The sequence below is a fragment of the Chaetomium fimeti genome (assembly GCF_033439085.1).
Source record: "Chaetomium fimeti strain CBS 168.71 chromosome Unknown B0H64scaffold_10, whole genome shotgun sequence".
Lineage (NCBI taxonomy): Eukaryota > Fungi > Ascomycota > Sordariomycetes > Sordariales > Chaetomiaceae > Chaetomium > Chaetomium fimeti.
In genome coordinates, this window is record NW_026944338.1 from 569,148 (window position 1) to 588,993 (window position 19,846).

A 19,846-nucleotide genomic window follows, 5' to 3' on the forward strand; every position below is an offset into this window, starting at 1 on the left:
TCAGGGGTTTGAGAGGGTTATGCAACACGGGTTCGTTGGGTGGTAGTTCATGGAGTAAATGGAACTCTAGATAGCATGTAATATAGAATATTGAATCATTAAGAATCTTCTTTTAACCTGCACAGTGCTACATAGAACTTGTGTTGTTTTTACCACACCTCAAGCCCACCCGATCGGCGCTCGGTCAACCTCCGGGTGGGTCCCGGCCATCACCGGAGCTCCGGACCAGGAGAACTTCATTGGTTCGAAGAGTGCTGAGCTCAACCCCACTTTCAACACGTCGTTTTTGCACTGACCACGTCAAGATTTGGTCACAGCTCGAGCACGGTTACCTCAATCAACCTCGCCTTGTCGGCCCAAGCGACAGCCTGCAAGGCCAGCGGCTCTTCAGACCTGAGCACGCGACAGCATCAATCGACGACCCTTTTGCTAGGCCAGTCGCCGACCAAAACCATTCTTTTGATGGATCCCACATCACCCGAATTCCGGCCGAGGTTACGGTCCGACTCCATTGAACACAAGCCACCGGCTAGAAATGACCCGCAGTGGCGGACGACGTGCCGCACCTGCGGGGAGGCATTCACCTCACGGAACCAGCTCATGAGGCACCTCTACCGAGCTCATCCCGGAAAGCCCGCGAAATCCAAGACCCCGGCAAAACCAACCCAACCTCTGCAACCGGCCCCCACGCCACTGACACCACGCCCGGCTGCGCCTAAGCCGCTGCAGTCCCAGTCCCAAATCCACCCCTTCACGCTTCTCGCCGACCAAGGAAAGCTAGCATTCGCAGGCCAAATCATGCTCGCCATCTTCGCCGTCGGTCTCAAGCAAATCGAGGAGGAAGAAGAAGAAGAAGCAGCGCAGCAACGCGGGCAGAGCCATGACAGGGATCAACCGGCACATCCCCAGAACGCTTACGCCCCGGACTCCAGCAGCCCACCACCACCACCACCACCACCACCGGGCCCGCACATCGGCGCGAGGCCTGCGACCGCCCCGCACCAGACGTGTCAGGGCGGAGGAGGAGGAGGACGAGGGAGGGACGGGTCAGAGTCGGAAGACGCTGACTCTGAGGACGGTGGTGGTGCGCCGCTGGATGGGTCGGAGTATGAGTTTGAGGGAGAGGTTTCTCCGGCGCTGCTCCTCCGGGACATGCGGGGCGGGCTTGACGGGTTGGACTGTCTGATTGAGGATCTGGACTGATATGTAGTAGCTCTGTAGGTACCTATGTTATCTAGCAACTAGCTGTTACCATTAGAGGTGCAAGCTCCCGATGTGGGCGCGGATGTACTCAAAGCTGGCCGCCCTGGCATCACCATCTATGAGCCGCGTAGATTCAGTCCCAAGTTCCAGCAGTTGCTTCCCGTCTTGCCATGTCGGCCAGGCTGTCAAGTACCCGCTAGGAGTGGTGCCGGCCGCGTAGTTGTTGGGGTCCAACGAATCCACAAACGAGATGTACAGCGCCTGGATAGCGGCGCTGACATCATCCGTCTTGACGAACAACTGCGGCACGTCGGTGGTGTGGTAGGTCCCCAGAATCGGGGTCCCGCTTTCGTATGAGGCTTGGTATGACCACGCCGGAACGGTGGCGGGGAATGTGTCCAGAAGGAGGCGCGACATGAGAATGAATTCCCAGTCGCCCAGGATGGCGGCCAGCCGCTTGAACTCGGCGTAGGTGCTGTTCGACGGGCCCACGCCGCCAGGGCTGTCGGGGTTCTCGGGGTAGGTGGCGACAAGGCCTGCGACCTCCTCAGGTGTGGCGTGTTGGAAGAAGATGGTGTTGAGGTAGGAGACCAGGGCTGCTTCGGTGGTGATGTTGGCTTGGAACAGAGCAAATACCGTTCCCTAGAATCTGGGTTAGTTTATCACGACTCAATAGACAGCTTCACGACAGGTTGCGTACCTCGTTCTCCTGATTACCGATGATGATTGGGACTTGCGCGTATTTCCCTGTCTGCGCAAGGACTTCCGGGCTGGCAGTGAGAGCCACACCGTCTTGCCGAGGAGCGTAACTCAACGCCAGGGAATAATAGCCTAGCGAACCGGGAACACTGTTCGATGCATTTACGAGCGTCTCGTAATCGACCCCTCGCAAACATTCGACCTTATCCGAGTCCGCCGCTGACGCGCACCCCGCCGCTTCGACTACCGTGTCAAAGATCCACTGGGGCTTGACGCTGTCGACCGGCTCCGTGGGTGTGATGCTGCCGCTGTTCATGATGGCCCCTCGGAACAAAGGCCGGCCTTTGTAGGTGTTGTCGCCGTCAAACAGGGCAAGCTGGTCAAACACACTGACAGCGCCGGCGCTCTCGCCCGATATCGTCACTGCATCGGGATCACCCCCAAACGCCGCAATGTTGTCGGCCACCCACTCCAGCCCCATGCGCTGGTCGAGCAGACCCAGGTTAGCCACCCCCTCCGCGAACACCTGTTTCCCTCCAAGAAACCCAAACGCGCCGAGCCGATAATTGACAGCCACCAGGATCATCGGCTTGCCCTGCGCCACCGACTGGGGCACCAGCACCGACCCGTTATACATCTGCGCGCTGCCGGACGAAAAGCCGCCCCCGTGGATCCAAAAGAGCACGGGCAGCTTCGCGTCGGCGGCCGTGCCGCGCGGTCGCAGGACCGAGATGGTCAGGCAGTCCTCCCCCAGGCCGCCCAACGCCGACCCGAACGACAGCGTCTCGGCGACGCCGGGCAGGGCGAGCGCCTCGACCCAGAGCGGCGTGGGGTCGACTGCTGTGAGCTGGGCGCACGCGGGCCCGACGCCGGTGGCATCGACCGGGTCTGGGCCAAAGCTCTTGAGGGGGACGGGGGGTTTCAGTCTCAGGGCGCCGGTTGGGGGCTGCGCGTAGGGAATGCCCCGGAAGTATTCGACGTCATGGTCGACGGCGCCTATGACAGTGCCCGCACGGAGTTCGATTGTTGGGTTGGTCGTGGCGTTGCACTCTGAGGCAGCAGGGGCGACAAACAATAAGCCGACCAATGTGGCTGCGAGAGCGGGTATGTTGGTCCTCATTATTATTGTGTAAGGAATAATGATGAGAGGATGGGTTGATGTGGAACTTCAATTCCAAGGGACCATACCTAGGTACCTAATCACGATATCTCTTCCTTCCAAGCTTCCCCGCTGGCCGCTGCTGGTATTCTGGGTGGGTGAAAAGTCGTGCTTATGTAGATCTTGTACCTCAATGGAACTGCACCGGAAATCCCAAAAACAGCTAGTGAAGATGAAGAAATATTATTGTCTTGGCTTTGAGCGGACGCTAATTGCTGAGCACGTTGCAGCATGGTGGCTGGTGTCTGCATGTTCGGGGTGCGAAAGAGGTGTCAGGCAACAGCATTCGCTCCAAAAAGAAATTAATTACTTGACATGGGAACCAAGAGCCAACCCGTCCCGCCCCCACTCATCCCATTCTCCCAAAGTCCCAACCACCAACCACTCCCATCCTCAATAAGTTACGTACGGGGAGCTACCACGGGAAGAAGCTCTTAAACAATACCTAATGCACGATTCCTCTTGGCAGAATCCAAAGATTCACTAGCTCCGTCTCTTCTTGATTCCATCACTGATATCAGCAACAACGAACCATGGCAAACAAACCGGGAGTGAAGTCGGCGAAGAAGCATGGCACCGAGAACGAGACGAAGGTGCTTCGCAAACTGGGGGTCAAGTAAGCGCCCTTTCACCTAGCCTCACATACAAGTTATTGGCATGATATCTTAGAATATCTTAGTTACGTACTAACGACCATGCGTCTAGCGAAATGTCCCAGCTCGCCATGTATACACTGGACCAGTACCGCGGTACCACTGTCTCCTGCCGCTATGAAATCCCGCCACATCTTGCATCGGCAGAGTCAAGGGCCCAGCTGGAGGATGCAGTTAAGGTTGCTGTCGTTGACACGATTATGAGACATCCGATGCTGCAAGTCGGCATCATCGATGCCACTTCCAAGACTCCCTCGTGGATCCAGCTGGAAAGTCTCGACTTGACCCAACATATAAATTGGCTTCATCTCACCAAGCATGACGACTTTCAACACACGGTGCAGGAAACCTTTTGCACTCAGCTCGATGACCATTTTCCAGACCTTTCCATTCGACAGCCTGGCTGGAAGCTGACCGTCATTCGACACGGGAATGCTCCCATCATGGAGGCTCTACTCACTTGGAATCACCCCCAGTTTGACGCCATGGGTGCAAAGGTGTTCCACGAAGACTTGCTCACCATGCTCAATGCTGACAGCGGGACACACGAGCGGACCGGCTTGGATGACCATGTCCTTAAACTACCTCAAGCGGCCCCTTTACTCCCAGCACCAATCGAGGTCTTGGAAAAGCTCCCAGTAGATCTGAAACACCTCGCCAAGGCATTCTGGGAGGAAACTCGGCCCGAGTTTCTTAACCGGGACGTATCGCGGGCAACCTGGTGCCCGATCCGCCTCTCTCCGTACAAAACCCAGTTCCGGGTCTTCTTCGTCGACAACACGTCTGTCCTTACGCTTCAAGCCCTCTGCCGACAGAACCAGACCACCATCACGGGCCTGCTGAACGGATTAGCGCTCATCTCCTTCGCAGCACACCTCGACACCGCCGCTACCCCAGCCTTTCAAAGTTCCACCATCGTGGACCACCGCCGCAATCTCCCTCCCGCCCCGCCCGACGCTCCCTGGGGCACTTCCGACCGCGCAATCAGTAACTACGTGACGCAGTGCCTGCACAAATACGACACGGACCTGGTGGCGCGGATCCGCTCCAAGCTGCCCACCAACACGGGCAGCGACGAGGGCGACATGGAGGGAAACAGAGCCCTGTCGGCCGACCTCGTGCGCGAGCTCTGGGTGGTGTCGGCACAGAACCGGCGGGAGATCGCGGCCAAGCTGGAGGCCGGGCTGCGGAACGACCTGGTCGGCCTGTTCAAGTACGTCTCGGACTGGCAGCAGACGATGGGCGGCATCGCGAAGAGGGCCCGCCATTTCTCGTGGCTGGTCACCAACATCGGCGTGCTGGACGGCGGCGGCAGCACCGAATCGGGTGACGGCGACGGCGACGGTCAGAAGTGGTCGATCGGCCGCGCGCAGTTTGGTCTCAGCACCGAGGTCCCCATGGCGGCTATCGAGTTCTCCCCCGTCAGCGTTGCTGGTCGAGGCATGTGCGTTGGCGCTAGCTGGGGTGACTGTGTAGTGGATGTGACGCTGGCGGAACGCATCATGGCTGATTTGGAATTGTGGCTGGTCCAACTTGCGGGCCAGTCATGATGTGTCGGAACGCTCCGGGGTCTTTCTGACCCCCCAAGCGGTCCGTGGCTTGCACCATTGCCAACCTTAGTGTAGATGTACCGTAGATGATAGGCCGGGTCCAACTACGTTTCTACCTGCCGACCTGTGTGTGCGCTCAGCGTCCTGTGCTCATACCGCAGCGTTCCGAACCAAATCTTTGCTTAGCAGTAGTACTTAGCAACAGCAGCAGTAACAGCAGCACCAGCAACGTCAGCTCAACGCCAACAGTCACACCAACAACGTAGCAAATGTCAAAGCGCACTACTAACAGTAACGGCTCAACATCATCAGCTTCGCAAACCTGAGCATGCACTGCTCGGCCCAGATAAGATGCCCTCGTCCGAGCCATCTTCAGGGCAGCGACAGGGGACTTCCAGTTGTCACTGAGAATTTGTTGCTATCATCGTCCGGCAGTTTGGGCGATTATGAGAGCAGGGGGCAAGAACGAAGAGAAGAATCCAGGTAATGCACACTGGAGCCACCACGTAGCGTAAAATATCGCTACGAGGCGAATTCGCCTTATCAGATTACGTATCACCCTTCGAGGAGAGAATCGTTGAAGCTTATGATCTTGACGTCTTCAAATGCACGAGCCATCTCCGCTTGGTCCTCCTGAACTCGTGTGGTGTCAAGCTACCTAGCAAAAAGGAAGAAAGACAGTAAATCAGAAAACATCGAAATGCATTAGATACACCGGATGAGAATACTAATAAGAGGATAGACATGCGCTATTAATTAGAATGCCTCGGAGAATGGCACGTCCATGGACATCCTCAAAATCAGCACCCGCCCTGTCCGACAGCCGATAGCAATTGTCGATCCATCTCTCGAAACCTCGAATACCTCAGGTCGGCAATCATGTGGAAGCCATACACATCCTTGGCCTCGCCGCGTAATCCAGGTGCCATCGCGACTGAGACCCCACCCTGACTCTGTCCCGCTCGATCGTATCTGCGGATCTGAAGTTAGCTAACCGTTATATTTAGTCATGTAAAAGTGCCACCAACAATGCTGCAGCTGTCATAACTGCTAGATCCGCCATCTCCGAGTTTGATATTGTCAAAATCGGTTCGAAGCCACAGTCCGGAATCGCCTAAGTCTTCAAAACGAACACTATCGGTGGAATGACACAGATCTACGGAGCGTACTTCCTTGCCAGATTCCACATCCCAGATGTGGATGGTGCGATCGCGTGATCCAGATGCGATTCGCCTACCGTCTGGTGAGAATGCTAGTGACCGAACCCAGGTGCTCTGGACTCCAAGCTTCTGTACCTTGCCTGATTCCACATCCCAGATGCGGATGGTGCGATCGCGTGATCCAGATGCGATTCGGCTACCATCTAGTGAGAATGCTAGCGAGTAAACCGAGTTACTATGGCCTTCGAGCTTCTGTACCTTGGCTGATATCGTATCCCAGATGCGGATAGTATAGTCGGCCGATCCAGATACGATTCGGCTACCGTCCGGAGAGAATGCTACCGAGTGAACCAAATCGGTGTGGCCCTTGAGCTTCTGTACCTCTTTGCCTGATATCGCATCCCAGATACGGATAGTGTGATCGGCCGATCCAGATACGATTTGGCTACCGTCTGGACAGTATGCTACCGAGTGAACCCAACTAATGTGGCCTCTGAGTGTTTGCACCGCCTTGCCTGATGCTGTATCCCAGATGCGGATAGTATTATCGCCCGATCCAGATACGATTTGGCTACCGTCCGGAGAGAATGCTACCGGGTGAACCAAATCGTTGTAGCCGTTGAGCTTCCGTACCCCCTTGCCTGATGTCACATCCCAGATACGGATAGTGTCATCGGCCGATCTAGATACGATTTGGCTACCGTCTGGACAGTATGCTACCGAGTGAACCCAACTAATGTGGCCTCTGAGTGTTTGCACCGCCTTGCCTGATGCTGTATCCCAGATACGGATGGTACGATCGGCTGATCCAGATACGATTCGGCTACCATCTGGAGAGAATGCTACCGAGTAAACCGGATCGTTGTGACCATCGAGCTTCTGGACCTCCTTGCCTGATTTCGCATCCCAGAGGCGGATAGTGTGATCGGCTGACCCAGACACGACTCGGCCACCGTCCGGAGAGAACGCCACCGAGCGAACCGAACCACAGTGGCCCTCGAGCTTTCGTACCTCCATACCTGATGTCGCATCCCAGACGCGGATAGTGTGATCGGCTGATCCAGACACGATTCGGCTACCGTCTGGAGAGAATGCTACCGAGTAAACCGGATCATTGTGGCCCTCGAATGTTTGAAGACATCGATTCCAGACCTTCTCCACTACCGGCTTCGTTAGGACCCAAGAAGGCTCTTCTTTGGCAAACATTCGACGGATGATACTCCCAGCCGGAGCAAAGAGCAATGCCGATATGTATGTCTGGAGTGGCGCCTGTTCGATAAGCCGTCGGTTCAGCAGAATAAACCGATGTGCGTCTTCGACAAGATTCGTAAAAGCGTCTGTCCTTGCCTAATCTCGCGATTTAGTTATCTGTTGTTCGAGAGCAGGGAGTCGGAACTTACTTCGACAACGGTTCTAAGGCTAGAAAGAGAGTGGACCACATTCGAGATGACGCCGAGGAGGCTCAAGGCCTCGAGCCAATGTAGAAAGTGGCGGTGGAAGAACATCCCAATCGAGTCTCTTATTGGGATACTCTTGTTTGATCTTGCGATGTGCCGCTTGAGAGCGTTTGCTAGCCGGTAGCGTCGAGAGCCTTGCAAGTCGGCCTTGTCCGTTTCACAGACGTGGTCGATCCAGTATGTACAAGAGTATCCCACTCCGAGCAAGGGGTCAGGCGTAGGTAGCTGCGCCTCCACGTCACGGGTGAGCGCTCCTGGATGCACCAGCTGATACACATCTCGCCGGAGTGTCTTCTCCATCGCTACTACTGATCTATCGACGATGTTTCGTTGAACAGCGTGTTTCCCAGACGGGAAAATCTTATCGACGGCGGTGTCACTAACTAGGTAGTCCTTGGCCGACTGGTGAATCGGATAGACGGAGTTGTCCACCAGCGTGAGGAAGGAACCGCACATGTCGACAATCCTCTCCAGATCAGCGGTTTCGTACCTCAGCCCAGCTACCGTTCGGAGCTCGAGGATGTGGAGCGGGCGGTAGGCTAAAGTTGCGACTGAAAGCACAGCAAGACACGAGTCTCGGTAGTGGCTCGCAAACTTGTCAATATCTCCCATCATCCGATGGTAAAGCGCCGGTAGGCCTGGCGGTGTCTCGTCGACACGGCGAACAGCATCGTCGGCCAAGACAGTATGGATGGATCGCAGTACGAGATCGACCCATAAAAAGGTACCCTCGGCGTTCTCGAGCAGCTTTTGTTGAATTTTGGTTCGCTGGACAGGGCTGGATCGAAGTGATGGGACTTGGGCTACCTTGTGAATGATGTAAGTTTCGATCGCCTGGGACACGGCTTCCGAGTTCACCTCCAGGCTCAACTTCGCTCCCGGGTCCTCGAGCGCGAGGTTTCCGTCGATGTCAGCCCGGTTACGGCTCGTTAAGATCCACTTGACATGATTTTCTTGGAGGGCAGTTTCCCTAACCAGGCTAAGGAGATCCGGCAGCCCGTCTTCGCATTCATCGAGAGCGTCAACGGCCAAGTACACAGTCTCCGGCCGCGAGTGCTGGATCATCTGCCTGAACACATTGGACAGGGCGTCGAAGGCGTTGGCGCTGTTGTTGGTGACGTCGAAGATGCCCTTGCCCATCCTGTCGAAGTCACTCTTCAGGTACGAAACGAGACTGATGTCCTGGACCAGCAAGAGGTATATGAGCCCTTTGAGGACGGCGACGGCATTGTTCAAGCGGTTATCGGTATTCTGGCAAAAGAAGAACGATACGGACGAATTGGCGACGGGGTGGTCAAGTCCGATCTGAGACTGGAGTTGCTTGGTGACGGTAATTAACAGCATCGTCTTGCCCTTGCCGGCAGCGCCCTTGATCCAGAGCAGCTTAGTTTCGCCGTCTCGCCACTTCTGGTAACTGGGGTGGGAGAGAATCCAGCTGGACGAAGCTTCGTGTAGCCCACCCTTTGTCCTTTCAATGCGTAGCTTGTCGATGGTGGGATCGGTCCACTTTAGCTCCTTGAGTAAGGCGTCTCGTTCGGTTTCGCACTTAGCGGACGAGTGAATGCCTGTTCAGTGTTAGAGGTGTCTTCAAGGGTCGATCCGGGGGAGATAATACCGTCTGGCAGTGATGGCGGAATTGCAGACACTTCTTCTATCGCTTTCCGCATCAGCGATGCGATACTAGCCTCTGTGGCCAGCTCCATCACGCGACCACTGGCCAAAAGCTGGACATCCTCCAGTACGCCCTTCATAAGCGACTCCACCGTGCCTCCTTTGGCCAAAGTACGTGCGGCAAGCAGGTATCGCTCCATTCTTGAGGCATCAGCCTGCGGGATAACATCCCTAAATACTTTCTCTAGCTGTGTTGCCCTGTTCTCACAGCGCTGCAAGATGGGGCTTATTGCCTTGCAAGAGTCCTCGTCGGGGCTGTTGGTGTTCAGGTGTTCCGAGACGCTCTGAAGGGTTTTGTGGACAAGGGGAAGCCGCGTAGCAACATCACGGAAGGCTTCTGGGAGGCCCGAGGCGTTGTTGGCGGCGGCGTAAACCTTCGCAGTGGCATCGACAATGGCGATGATGCCAGAGATGAGGCCGATGATCTCGGCGCCAGACATGGCTCGGACTCTCAGACTCTCAGTTTCTACCACAATGCAGTTATACTCTGAGAATCACGATGGTGGTCTGGATTGGTGAGGGGGAGGGGGTATGGCCCATGGGCCGCAACATCAAACATTTTGGGCGCCATGACCGCCCCGCATTTGCTTCACATGCTTGAGCCGAGAGCCAATGGAGAAGCGCAGTGCGAGCCGCTGCTGCGCTTGATGCCCGACGAAGGTATTGGTCGGGGAGAACTGCCATTTGTATGTGCAGCTGGCTGGCTGACTGGGGCGAAGGCTCGACATGCGATGGATGAACATCCGCCCACTTGCATCCACTCTTCTATTGAATGGAAATTGGGTAGGTTCCCTAGCGCGTTATCGCATGAGCGTTGGATAACGCCGTCCATCAAGGGGCAACGCATCCATCATGGCTATTTCAAAATGTCAATAACGTAATGGGACGAGCAAGCCCGACTCAACTAACTCAACCAGCTCGCCGAGTCGGGGGGGGGGGGGGGGCGTTTCGGCCGGTTCTTAGGTAGGGTGCTGGACGTCGGGTGTGGCATCAGCGGGACCGCCCGATATCTCGCGAATGAACGAAGCTGCAAGGTGACGGTCATCACCATCACCAACAGCCGGCACCAGCTCGAGATCTCGCGCGCGCTGACGGACTCGGAGGTGGTAGGGACGAAGTCTCCCGGCCATCGCCACGACGACCACCGCCGGCGGAGTAGGGCAGCACCAAATTCGTGCAATGCCCCGGGGCCGGCGCCGTGCCCGTTTTCGGGATTGTGAACGGCCATTACCCGTTCCCATAGTAACGGGTATACATAGGCCGGGACGTGGCGGTTGGCACGGTGCGGCGGATCATGGTCGTGCCTGGGATCGGGTTCAAGTGCCGTTGCGGATTGGCGGGCTTCGACCAGTCGGGGCGGCAGTACTTGTTGCAGTCGTGGTAGCTGAAGAAGGAGGCAATGCCTTCGGGGCCGAGGTCGGTGACGCCGAAGTCGCGGGTCCGGGACAGGATGACGGGGTCGGACAAGACGATCTCGTGCCGGTAGATGCCACCCTGCAGGTCGCAGAGCACGTTGTTTCCACCCGAGATGTGGTAGCTAAAATCTGTCAAGGAGAAACAATCAGTCACACCTGTTTTTCTATCAGTGTTTGGGTTGCACCTACGGCTCAGCGCCTGCATGACCTGCGGCCACGGACCCAAATCGTCCGTCCAGCCGGTGTTGCTGTTGAACTTTGTGTAGTTCTGAATGAAAGGCTCAACTAGTGCTCTCTGGCCAGCCTGGGGAGCCGGCTTGTCGAGCACCCACACTGCGGGCACGTTGAATTTGACGGTCTTGTTGATAATGTTCAGCCCGTTGAAGCGATTCACAATCTCCAGAGCTCTGCCGACTGCCTTGATGTCTAGAGCAAAGTAGTCAGCTTCGAAGACAGCGCCCTTCTTGAACCATTTCACAACGCAGGCCTGGCCAGATCGCGGGCCGGCGGTGTAAACCCCTCTGGCAACCCAACGAAAGGAACCGGATTCGAAAGGGTTGTCGAGCGCATGGCTGTCGAACGAGGCAGTAATAGAGTGATTGTACCGGCCGCTGTCGGGTTGTTGGGTAGCAGGAGTGTCGGAGGAATGGCCGTGAACGCAGTTGGGACATCGCGAGAACCCCGAACCCTTGTGCCACTGGTTGGAAGTGTACGACGCGTGGAGAAGGTCACGCCCGCAACCGGCACAAACGCGACCCATCGTGGAGGAGTGCCAAATGGTGATTGCCGAGTAGGCGTAATAACGTTGTTACGGGTGAGGATTGGGGAAAGAGATGCTCGCCAGACCGTGGTTTCCGCAGTTGTTTAGGTAGGTAGTACGGGGTGGAAGTCAGGTAACGACCGGAGAAGGCAGCTGCAGCTTACTGCCGTGGCTTCCATTGCGTGGCCTGGAATCGAGGCCCTGCCACTGCTAGCTCGCGGCTTCCAGGATCATGGATTCAACTCCCCCTTATCCAGGGAGCACCGACCATTCCAAGCTGTTCCATAGGTAAGCTGCGCGGACGCCATCCCCGTCCCCCGTCAACCATTGGCCAAGTACTTCCATACCGAGGCAACCGCCATACCGAGGGAACCGCCACACCGAGGCAACCTCCATACCGAGGCATACACTAAGAAGTGTCGTTCGTCATTATAGGCAAAAAAAAAGAACCCAGCATCCTGGCGTGCCTGGGCCTAAGATGCAAAATATTATGGGAACTGTGAGGCTCGAACTCACGACCTCAGGATAGTTTCGATTTTCACACCGAATCATACAAGCGTATGAGACCTGCGCTCTTCCAACTGAGCCAAGCTCCCTTGTGATTTGCTGGAATTTGGATTCAAAGGAATAATTTATGAGGGTTGCGGTTCTGGGGCTCGAAGAGTCGCGACCCGTCATTTCAGGGCGCGCTCGCGCTCAACCAAAACAACACCGCCCGACACTGCCGTGAACGATGACAATATCCCCATCGGCCGGGAACCAGGACACCGCATACGCTGTCCCTAAAAGTACATACCAAGTCAGTATTAATATCATTAACTGCCCGTCCCCGTATTATCCAAACCCATTCCACCAGGCACCAAACATCGCCTCCCTGCCCGCAATGCAATTATACAACCAACGCACACCCCCAACCCACAACCCCCGAATATGCATGTACAGTTGCAGTACAGAATCTAAACTAAACACCCACCCCCCGCCCCCTCAAAACCCGCTGCTTAAACGACTCCGGCGAGAACCCGCCCCCCTCCCCACCACCACCACTCCCACTCCCACTCCCTGGACCCCCACCCTCCCCATCACCACCACCCTCCCCACAACGCAGATGCAAATCCACCGTCCGAATACTCAACCGACTCCCCCGAGAAAACGCCGCATGCGCGCGTGACCCCTGACCGGCGGCGGCGACGACGTCCGGAGCCATCCGTTCATTGCCGCCACCTGGGTGCGCCACATCGGTGCGGCGGCGGTGCTCCTCCCATTCGCTGTCGTCGTCGTCGTCGTCGTTGGCGAGCTCAGTCTCGGCCTGGTGGTCCCCGCAGGCGCACGGCTCGGCGGCGCACGCGTCGCACGGCATGCTGATGCCCGAGTCGCGCGAGTCGCGCGGGTTGGGGTCGGGGTTGGTTGAGAGGGTGGTGCGGGCGCCGCCGTGGGTGTTATAGAGAATGTGTTGTTCGAGGGGGGGTGATGCGGCGGCGGTGGTGCTTGCCGTCGACCTGGGTCGGTGCTGCTGAGGGTCCGTCCGGCACAGGAAGGACTGCTCGCTGAAGGGACGGTGTGCGCGTTTGTTGGCGGTGCTGCTGCTGATGTGGGAGGTTCGGCGGGATGCAGGGGCCGGGGTTGGGCCTTGTATGCTGCTGCGGTGCATGTTCTGGAGGAGGGTGCTTCGCCGGGATTGGCGGTTCGGCTTTCTCGACGCGCTTGGGTGCTCAGCTCCTTGCGTCTTAGATGGTTGCGCTCCGCTTACTGTTGAGCAACAGCGACCCAAGGACTGTTTCATGACGTTGACCTTGTGTGTCTCGAAGACTAGCTCGAGCTGCCCCGTGAGGAAGCTGAGGTAGTCCGCGTCGAGGGCCTCGGGAAGCAGCAGTTGAAGCTTCTCTCGTAAGCTTTCCTTGAGCACATCTTGTCCCTCGTCAAACGCTTGCTCCACCTCGACGAGCTCAGCGACGGGGTTGAAGTCTATGATATTGTAAGTTCAACGGCTCAAGAGTTTCAGGTCCTTATTCGGCGGTGTGAAGGGTACCTGAGTCTGGCACTTCGGGGTCGTCAGGAAAGAGCAGAGTCCAAACCCCTCCCCAAGTCCACGTTTCTTCGGTTGCGTTCCGTCCGTACAGTAGGTTCCTTGCCATCTCCTCTGTTATCCCATCTTCATAATCGACGGGAGATGCTTCCGTCACTTCACAGATCTGATCTCTCGGTAGCAGTAAATGATCTTCAAGCGCGATCTCCGTCTCGAACTGTTGTTTGCAGCGCCGACATTGGTGTCGGGCGAGAGTCGACTCCTTTCGGTGGTATGTAACGATATGGTGCCTGAGTGCTGGCTGTTAGCAACATGTCACATTAAATGAAATGATGTGTCCTCACTTCAACCCGCGGATCGAGTCGAAGGGGGCTCTGGCGCAGGCCTCGTGGTCGCGGATGTTAAACCGGGTCGGGTTGCGTTTCCTAAACGGACAAGGGTAGGTTGCCATGTCATCTAATCCGCTGGTTTGATCCAGCAATGTCTCCGTTTCCCATTCAGAGCTCTGACGGCCGTAGGTCGATGATCTTGATTGTCCCCAGAACTCCGATCTAAAAGGGGTTGAGCGTGGGGCGGTGGAGTGCCTCGCCACCTCCCCAGGATATTCGAACGACGTAGCTCCAGCAGCTGCTACTGCGTCATCGGAAACCTCGGGCACGACGCCCCGTTGATCGATATTCTTCAAGATCCTCCCGGTGCCCTTCGGCCCTAGCAGGGGAACTGGGCATTTCTGGGCATCAAGTAGGACTCCCGCCCTCATTTCTCGCCGTGTTCCATGTTCGCGAACTCTGGCGGCCCAAACCCCGAAAGCTTTCTCGGCCAATTCGCGCCGCCTGCTCAACGGCGATAGTCTTGGCTGGCGGTGGAGGACATGCTCATTCGAGGTTGGACGGTCTGGCCGGGACATGGTGGGTGGCGTCGCGTCTTGAGACTACTAATTCAACAGGACCTGTTTCCAGGGGCAGGTTCGCCGGCCATGTGTGCAGTGGGAGCAGGAAGAGAAGCTTCGGACAGCCTCCAGGTCTCAGATGAATGGTTCTTCGCGTGATTCTTTGGCTTTCCGGCGTGGACTGTCGACTACAAGGGCTTCAAAAAGGCGTCAGAAGAAAAAATAATCATCAGGATGGCCAAAACGGGAGAGAAAAGAGAGAAGACGTGTGTGAATACGCGGGGATTCCCGCACTCGAGACCGGAACCGTGGCTGTGGGTCAGATTCAGGATTCGGGATCAGGAACAACTTGAAGTGCTGGTTGGGACCGGGGTTGCGCGGAAATCGAAGGCCATGCGCCGCCCGCACATCTAGGCGGCACGGCGGGTATGAAGACATTCCGCAAAGGGCGAACGATTACTCGTCAAGCGCCTTGAACTTGACGCAGTGTGCCGCCATTCGCCGCTATTTGTTCTCGGGATGGTGGAGTCTTCGCGTTCAGGGGCGCCCAAGACCCCTGTTGGGAGGTCGATGGGGGCTGTTATTGGCCAATGCCTCATTCGAGCTTTTGGCATATCAGCGGCTCGGAGTTGCAAGGCAAATGCTGATTCGGCTTGGCTGAGATGGACCAATTTCTTGTGTGGGTGACACTGGAATGCTTGGAATTTAGCTGGAAGTCAGCTGGTGCAATTGTTTGGTGTCTGGGTGGTTCTGTTTTTGATGATGTTTTTCTTCAAATCCACTGCACGCCTCCATCTTTCCGATGTGCACGACACACGGCAGGCACGGCTTTGTTATCCCAGTCTTCTGGATCATTTGGAAGCGACGAAAAACTTTGGGGATTTCTTGCCTGCTTGGCACAGCTGAATTAAAAATCCGGTGGCAGTTTGTCGACCAGTAAAGCCAATTTGTGAACCGGCCCGGGCCGCGTCGCCGCTGACTCTGTACTGTTACACGACATGGAGGGCTCGATTTCATGCAAGACGACCCGGACTTTCCCATTGTCCCTTGATTGCTTGGAAGACCCCTCAGGCCACTGATGCATTCTCAAAACACCGGACTCGTTATCATCAAAGAAGAGGGGACTAAGATGGCCGCGTTTGTTAACGGAGTGAAGTCCATTGACTGGTTCGATTCATGTTTCCAATGACCGTTTAGCCCACGCAGTGACGGCCATCTTGAACCCGGTGTGAGCTCCACCGAGTTGACCACCGCCACTGTTGCGTATCAACGGGGGACATCTACAGAGGCACTGACAGCATGCGTTTGACAACTCTTTCAAGAGAACTGGCTTACAATACTGTCAGGCAATGGAAGTGGGCGAGGGCCGGCTGCAAGATGCAATGTGTATAAGATCAGGTGTTCGACAGGTGGTTGGCTTCTGGAACCTTCTAGTTTCCCAAGCAATGCAATCCTTATCCCACCAACTTCTTCCCAGTTCACAAAGATGCTCAACAGGCATGGTGGAAAACGTTATCGGAGTTCTCGAAACCTTCCTCGGCGTCGAGAAGACCAGTTGCAGTCTTGGTTAGAAACGGGTTCAACGCCCAGCCAAGGCAACGGAGGGTAAGGCTCTCGCAGGCTATGCCATCAAGGCATGTCCTTTGTTCTCAAATTCACCCCAATAGCAATCGCAGGGGGCGGGTGGGAGTACAGGAGTTTCAAATTTGTTGCGCTAAATACTAAATCCCAATATACCAACAGCTTCAAAATGTAAACCAGGTCTCAAAGCTCGGATTTCGGAGTTGTTGGAGCCGTGGGCTTAATAATTCGATGGGCATGTATTTGATATAGCGAATGAATATAAGTGTGTTATTCAAACTTAGCAAGCCGAACGCGAACAGCCAAACCTTCAGTGAATAAGGACCGGGCCTCATACGAGTCCTCGGACCGCTTCCTTTTCTCCCCTTGGGGTGACTCGTGGGCTTTCTCATCGGTGCAGCCGCACTGGATGCAGACTTTGGACTCGTAGGCGACATCTCTGGTATAGCACGTCCCAACCGTCGCGCAAGTCTTCTTAAGTTTCCATTCGACGTCCAGGATCCGGTCACAGTGGACGCAAGATTTGGTTGCCTTGTCGTAGGAGCACATTTTGGGTTACTGGAAGGAGATTCTGGATTGGAAAGCTTGCGTAAAGCTGTGTGGTGGTACGTGGATCGACGCGCTGCGGGCTGTTGACAAAAGCTGGCCAGCACGAGCAAGAGCAAATACATATACCAAAATAATGGGATTCCTTGCCCATTTGCCATGTTCCACCAACTTGCGATGACCACGCGGCCGTGACTGGCTAACCACATTGTTCTACGATATCGCGCGTGTGAATTGTAAGGGGAGGTTCCATTGTGTTGTCGAGCGGCGTCGTACTATGAGAACGATACCGTGTTCCAACTTCCATACTTTTCATGCATCCCATCTTCCACCGAGCACCGGTGGGCAAGACCAGGTAGTGATAGGAAATCGGCACGTGATTCAGTAACTAAGTCATGGGAGAGCCAAAGCTCACGCGTTGCATTCTCATGCGCATCCTACTAGTACCACATGTCCAAGCACAACTAATTCCAACAGACCCCTCTACGCGCCTTAACGTGTACATACAAATGGCCTTCCAACCCCCTTCACGAGCTCCTCGGCTTCAGCTTACAAATAACGCCCTTGGTGCGGTAAAACCACCTCGAGCAAGTCCACCACTCCTCGTTGGGATCCTCGAGCGCGATATCAAAGCTGGCCAACAGCGTCGGCACAACCTTGTACACCTCCATCATGCTCAAGTTCCTCCCCAGACAAATCCGATACCCACCGCCAAACGCGAGCAAACTCTGCCCCCAGCGCGCCATCCTCTCCTTATGCTCCTCCTCACTCTCCCCCTCCCTCTGCAACCACCGATCAGGGTTATACTCTTCAGCATCCTCCCCAAACACATCCTTATTCCTGCCCACAATATACGGGTTCATGCCCACCATCTGGCCCGCCGGCACCACGCTCCCATCCGGCAGCGTCAGCCCACCCTCGGGCACGATCCGCTCCATGATCATGGACACGGCCGGGTGGTAGCGCAGGGTCTCCTTGACGACGGCCTCGAGGTAGGGCAGGGCGCGGGCCTTGGTGTGCGGCGCCGGCACGAAGGGCGCGAACTCGGCGCGCACGTCGGCCTGCAGGCGCGCGAAGACGCGCGGGTTCTTGAGCACGTGGTAGAAGAGCGCGCGCATGGTGATGGCGGTCGTGTCCGCGCCGGCGATGACTGGGAGGGGGTTGTTGTTAGCGGTTTTGGGGTGACTTGGTGGCTTGGGGGTTTGGGGTTGGGTCATGAAGGGAGGGGGATGTGCTTACGGTTGAGGAGCAGGTAGCCGATCACGCTGCCGTCGTTGACGAGCTCGGGGTGGGTCGACTTGGACTCGATGAAGTACTGCAGGAAGTCGGGGCTGCCTTCGGTGAAGTTCTTGTCCTCGCCCTTGAGGCGGGCCGTCAGGTTCTGCACGGCAATGCGGGTGACGTTGCCGATGTTGGGCGGGCCGATGGGGTAGATGGGGTTCTTGTCGAGGATGTAGTCGGTCCAGGGCATCTGGCCGCAGAGCGCCAGGTAGTCGATCGACTGGTCGGCGATGGCGAGCGTGCCGTCAAAGTCATGGCCCTTCTCCATGTAGCCAAACTTGGTGCTGAAGGTGACCATGCCCATGAAGTCCCATGCGTCTGGGGCCTGTTAATAACTTGGACAAAACAAACAGAGGCGAGGTGCTTACAGTAGCTCAGCCACTCGCCAAACTCGCACGTCTTCTTGGGCTCAACATAGCGCTTCTGCAGCGTGTCGATAAACTCCTGAATGATGGTGTCCATCAACGGCTCCATCACCAGCACGGCGGGCACCGAGTAGTGGCGCACCACAGGGCGCTTGATCAGGGCATGGAGGGTGGGGTCCACCTCGGAGAACATATGGTAGGTGATCTTGCCATCGATGATGGAGCTGCTGTTCTTGTAGAAGTCGGACTTGACCCATTTCCCGTCGGTGCCGTAGATGACGCGGTACAGCTCCGGGATGTCAAGGTCAAGGAGGTTCGGGCCGATGCGAACGATCGGGCCGTATTTCTCGTGCAGCTTCTTCATCCGGGGCGCATACTCGCCCGAAATCACCTGCCACACACGCCAGAGGTTTGTCCATCCTGGTTCTCACGTCAGCAGGGGATCTCGCGCAATGGCTTGCCGCGAGCTTTGACCACGTACCTGCGAGGAAAGGACCGGGGTATTTCTTCAGGGGCGACGTCTGATAAGCGACGAAAAACCACAGGAAAACAGCAACGGTCGGGCCGAGGACAAGGGCGCTCAGCTTGTTACCCCAGATTCCTGCGAGAAGCGCGGTCAAATCAGATCCCTCCGTCGGGAGGATGCCGCCATCGGCGGCCGGAGACGCGGAGGCCATGGGTCAGTTTCGTGGGGAAGTTGACTGCCGGTTACACAAAATTATTGACTCCCACAACCACGTGGAAGGAAGGGAGCCGCACTCCGTGCTGTTGGGTGGCACAGGAGACGGGAGAATGGGGAGAAAGGTGAGGAAGAGGACACGGGAAGAGGACACGGGAAGGTGAAGGCGGCCCTGATCAGACCCCAAATTGCAACAGCAGCCAGGTCCCGTTATGAACGGTGTTGGCATGCGGGTGGGGAGGAACTCGTGGTTCTTGGCTGTTCCCATTGTGTTTTAGCGGGTTGATGGTGCATGTTACAATGCAGGCATGAACGAGGTTGGGATGGTGGGCTCCAAAGCACAAATGCAGATGTGCACCTCTCCGCAGTCGATCTTGGAAACGAGGGCCCGTCGCTCATGCGGATCGCAAACGATAGTGGCTTCTTGTAGAATGAGATAGTTATATGATGGCGCGCTCTGGAAGTTTCACCCTTCCTTCCGACCCCACTCCCTCAAGGCTTCATGACCTGACATTGCGTGATGTCGTCGATCTTTTTGGCGGGACACCTCTTCCTTTTTGTCTTTTCCGGCTGGGCGGATTTTGAGGGCGAATTTGCCCAGCTCCCCCAAGTCCCAGGAGAACGCCCCTGGAGCCTTCAACCCGCCGACTTGTTCCTTGTTGAAAAGGTCTGCAGTTGTGTTGTCACGCTGCGCTGCAACCTCTCGGCAGCAGTTCAAACAGACGTGCTTCTCGGCCCCACATACCGCCCCGTTG

At 56.3% G+C, this 19,846-nt stretch overlaps 6 protein-coding genes and 1 non-coding gene across 7 annotated transcripts; 1 reads left to right on the plus strand and 6 right to left on the minus strand.

Moving 5' to 3' along the window:
* Nucleotides 1-1,228: 1,228 nt before the first annotated feature.
* On the minus strand, nt 1,229-3,145 carry B0H64DRAFT_45691 (Alpha/Beta hydrolase protein). The gene is made up of 2 exons (XM_062807359.1): nt 1,904-3,145; nt 1,229-1,845 (listed from the first exon to the last, which is right to left on the minus strand). The coding sequence occupies exons 1-2, from the start codon at nt 3,020-3,022 to the stop codon at nt 1,255-1,257; spliced, it is 1,710 nt and encodes a 569-aa protein (XP_062654816.1). The 5' UTR covers nt 3,023-3,145; the 3' UTR covers nt 1,229-1,254.
* Nucleotides 3,146-3,359: 214 nt separating this feature from the next.
* B0H64DRAFT_367364 (uncharacterized protein) lies at nt 3,360-5,386 on the plus strand. The gene is made up of 2 exons (XM_062801946.1): nt 3,360-3,677; nt 3,767-5,386. Exons 1-2 carry the CDS (start codon nt 3,595-3,597, stop codon nt 5,262-5,264), a joined length of 1,581 nt encoding a protein of 526 aa, XP_062654817.1. The 5' UTR covers nt 3,360-3,594; the 3' UTR covers nt 5,265-5,386.
* Nucleotides 5,387-5,841: 455 nt separating this feature from the next.
* B0H64DRAFT_349303 (uncharacterized protein) lies at nt 5,842-10,099 on the minus strand. Its single transcript, XM_062801397.1, has 3 exons — nt 9,497-10,099; nt 7,825-9,446; nt 5,842-7,771 (listed from the first exon to the last, which is right to left on the minus strand). Exons 1-3 carry the CDS (start codon nt 9,990-9,992, stop codon nt 6,272-6,274), a joined length of 3,618 nt encoding a protein of 1,205 aa, XP_062654818.1. The 5' UTR covers nt 9,993-10,099; the 3' UTR covers nt 5,842-6,271.
* A 416-nt stretch (nt 10,100-10,515) lies between these two features.
* On the minus strand, nt 10,516-11,727 carry B0H64DRAFT_367372 (kinase-like domain-containing protein; the record flags this gene model as incomplete). Its single annotated transcript, XM_062801947.1, has 2 exons — nt 10,516-11,096; nt 11,157-11,727. 2 exons carry the CDS (start codon nt 11,725-11,727, stop codon nt 10,780-10,782), a joined length of 888 nt encoding a protein of 295 aa, XP_062654819.1. The 3' UTR covers nt 10,516-10,779.
* Nucleotides 11,728-12,218: 491 nt separating this feature from the next.
* B0H64DRAFT_t166 lies at nt 12,219-12,323 on the minus strand. Its single transcript has one exon. It is a non-coding gene; the product is annotated as a tRNA-Met (tRNA).
* A 113-nt stretch (nt 12,324-12,436) lies between these two features.
* Nucleotides 12,437-14,657, minus strand: B0H64DRAFT_450959 (uncharacterized protein; the record flags this gene model as incomplete). The annotated part of the gene is made up of 5 exons (XM_062807145.1): nt 12,437-12,770; nt 13,056-13,689; nt 13,754-14,040; nt 14,095-14,342; nt 14,385-14,657. 5 exons carry the CDS (start codon nt 14,655-14,657, stop codon nt 12,689-12,691), a joined length of 1,524 nt encoding a protein of 507 aa, XP_062654820.1. The 3' UTR covers nt 12,437-12,688.
* A 2,479-nt stretch (nt 14,658-17,136) lies between these two features.
* B0H64DRAFT_45835 (cytochrome P450) lies at nt 17,137-19,207 on the minus strand. The gene is made up of 4 exons (XM_062807409.1): nt 18,894-19,207; nt 18,416-18,832; nt 18,006-18,365; nt 17,137-17,916 (listed from the first exon to the last, which is right to left on the minus strand). Exons 1-4 carry the CDS (start codon nt 19,087-19,089, stop codon nt 17,294-17,296), a joined length of 1,596 nt encoding a protein of 531 aa, XP_062654821.1. The 5' UTR covers nt 19,090-19,207; the 3' UTR covers nt 17,137-17,293.
* Nucleotides 19,208-19,846: the final 639 nt, after the last annotated feature.

What these genes read in the sequence shown, in the direction of transcription:
- B0H64DRAFT_45691 (XM_062807359.1), bottom strand. Translation starts at nt 3,022, where the DNA reads ATGAGGACCAACATACCCGCTCTCGCAGCCACATTGGTCGGCTTATTG. An exon ending in TCGGTAATCAGGAGAACGAG is followed by an intron (nt 1,846 to 1,903) that starts GTACGCAACCTG and finishes CCCAGATTCTAG; the next exon opens with GGAACGGTATTTGCTCTGTT.
- B0H64DRAFT_367364 (XM_062801946.1), top strand. Translation starts at nt 3,595, where the DNA reads ATGGCAAACAAACCGGGAGTGAAGTCGGCGAAGAAGCATGGCACCGAG. An exon ending in CTTCGCAAACTGGGGGTCAA is followed by an intron (nt 3,678 to 3,766) that starts GTAAGCGCCCTT and finishes CCATGCGTCTAG; the next exon opens with CGAAATGTCCCAGCTCGCCA.
- B0H64DRAFT_349303 (XM_062801397.1), bottom strand. Translation starts at nt 9,992, where the DNA reads ATGTCTGGCGCCGAGATCATCGGCCTCATCTCTGGCATCATCGCCATT. An exon ending in TCCGCCATCACTGCCAGACG is followed by an intron (nt 9,447 to 9,496) that starts GTATTATCTCCC and finishes AACACTGAACAG; the next exon opens with GCATTCACTCGTCCGCTAAG. An exon ending in GCCTTAGAACCGTTGTCGAA is followed by an intron (nt 7,772 to 7,824) that starts GTAAGTTCCGAC and finishes TCGCGAGATTAG; the next exon opens with GCAAGGACAGACGCTTTTAC.
- B0H64DRAFT_45835 (XM_062807409.1), bottom strand. Translation starts at nt 19,089, where the DNA reads ATGGCCTCCGCGTCTCCGGCCGCCGATGGCGGCATCCTCCCGACGGAG. An exon ending in TGGCGAGTGGCTGAGCTACT is followed by an intron (nt 18,366 to 18,415) that starts GTAAGCACCTCG and finishes AACAGGCCCCAG; the next exon opens with ACGCATGGGACTTCATGGGC. An exon ending in CGGCTACCTGCTCCTCAACC is followed by an intron (nt 17,917 to 18,005) that starts GTAAGCACATCC and finishes ACCCCCTCCCAG; the next exon opens with TCATCGCCGGCGCGGACACG.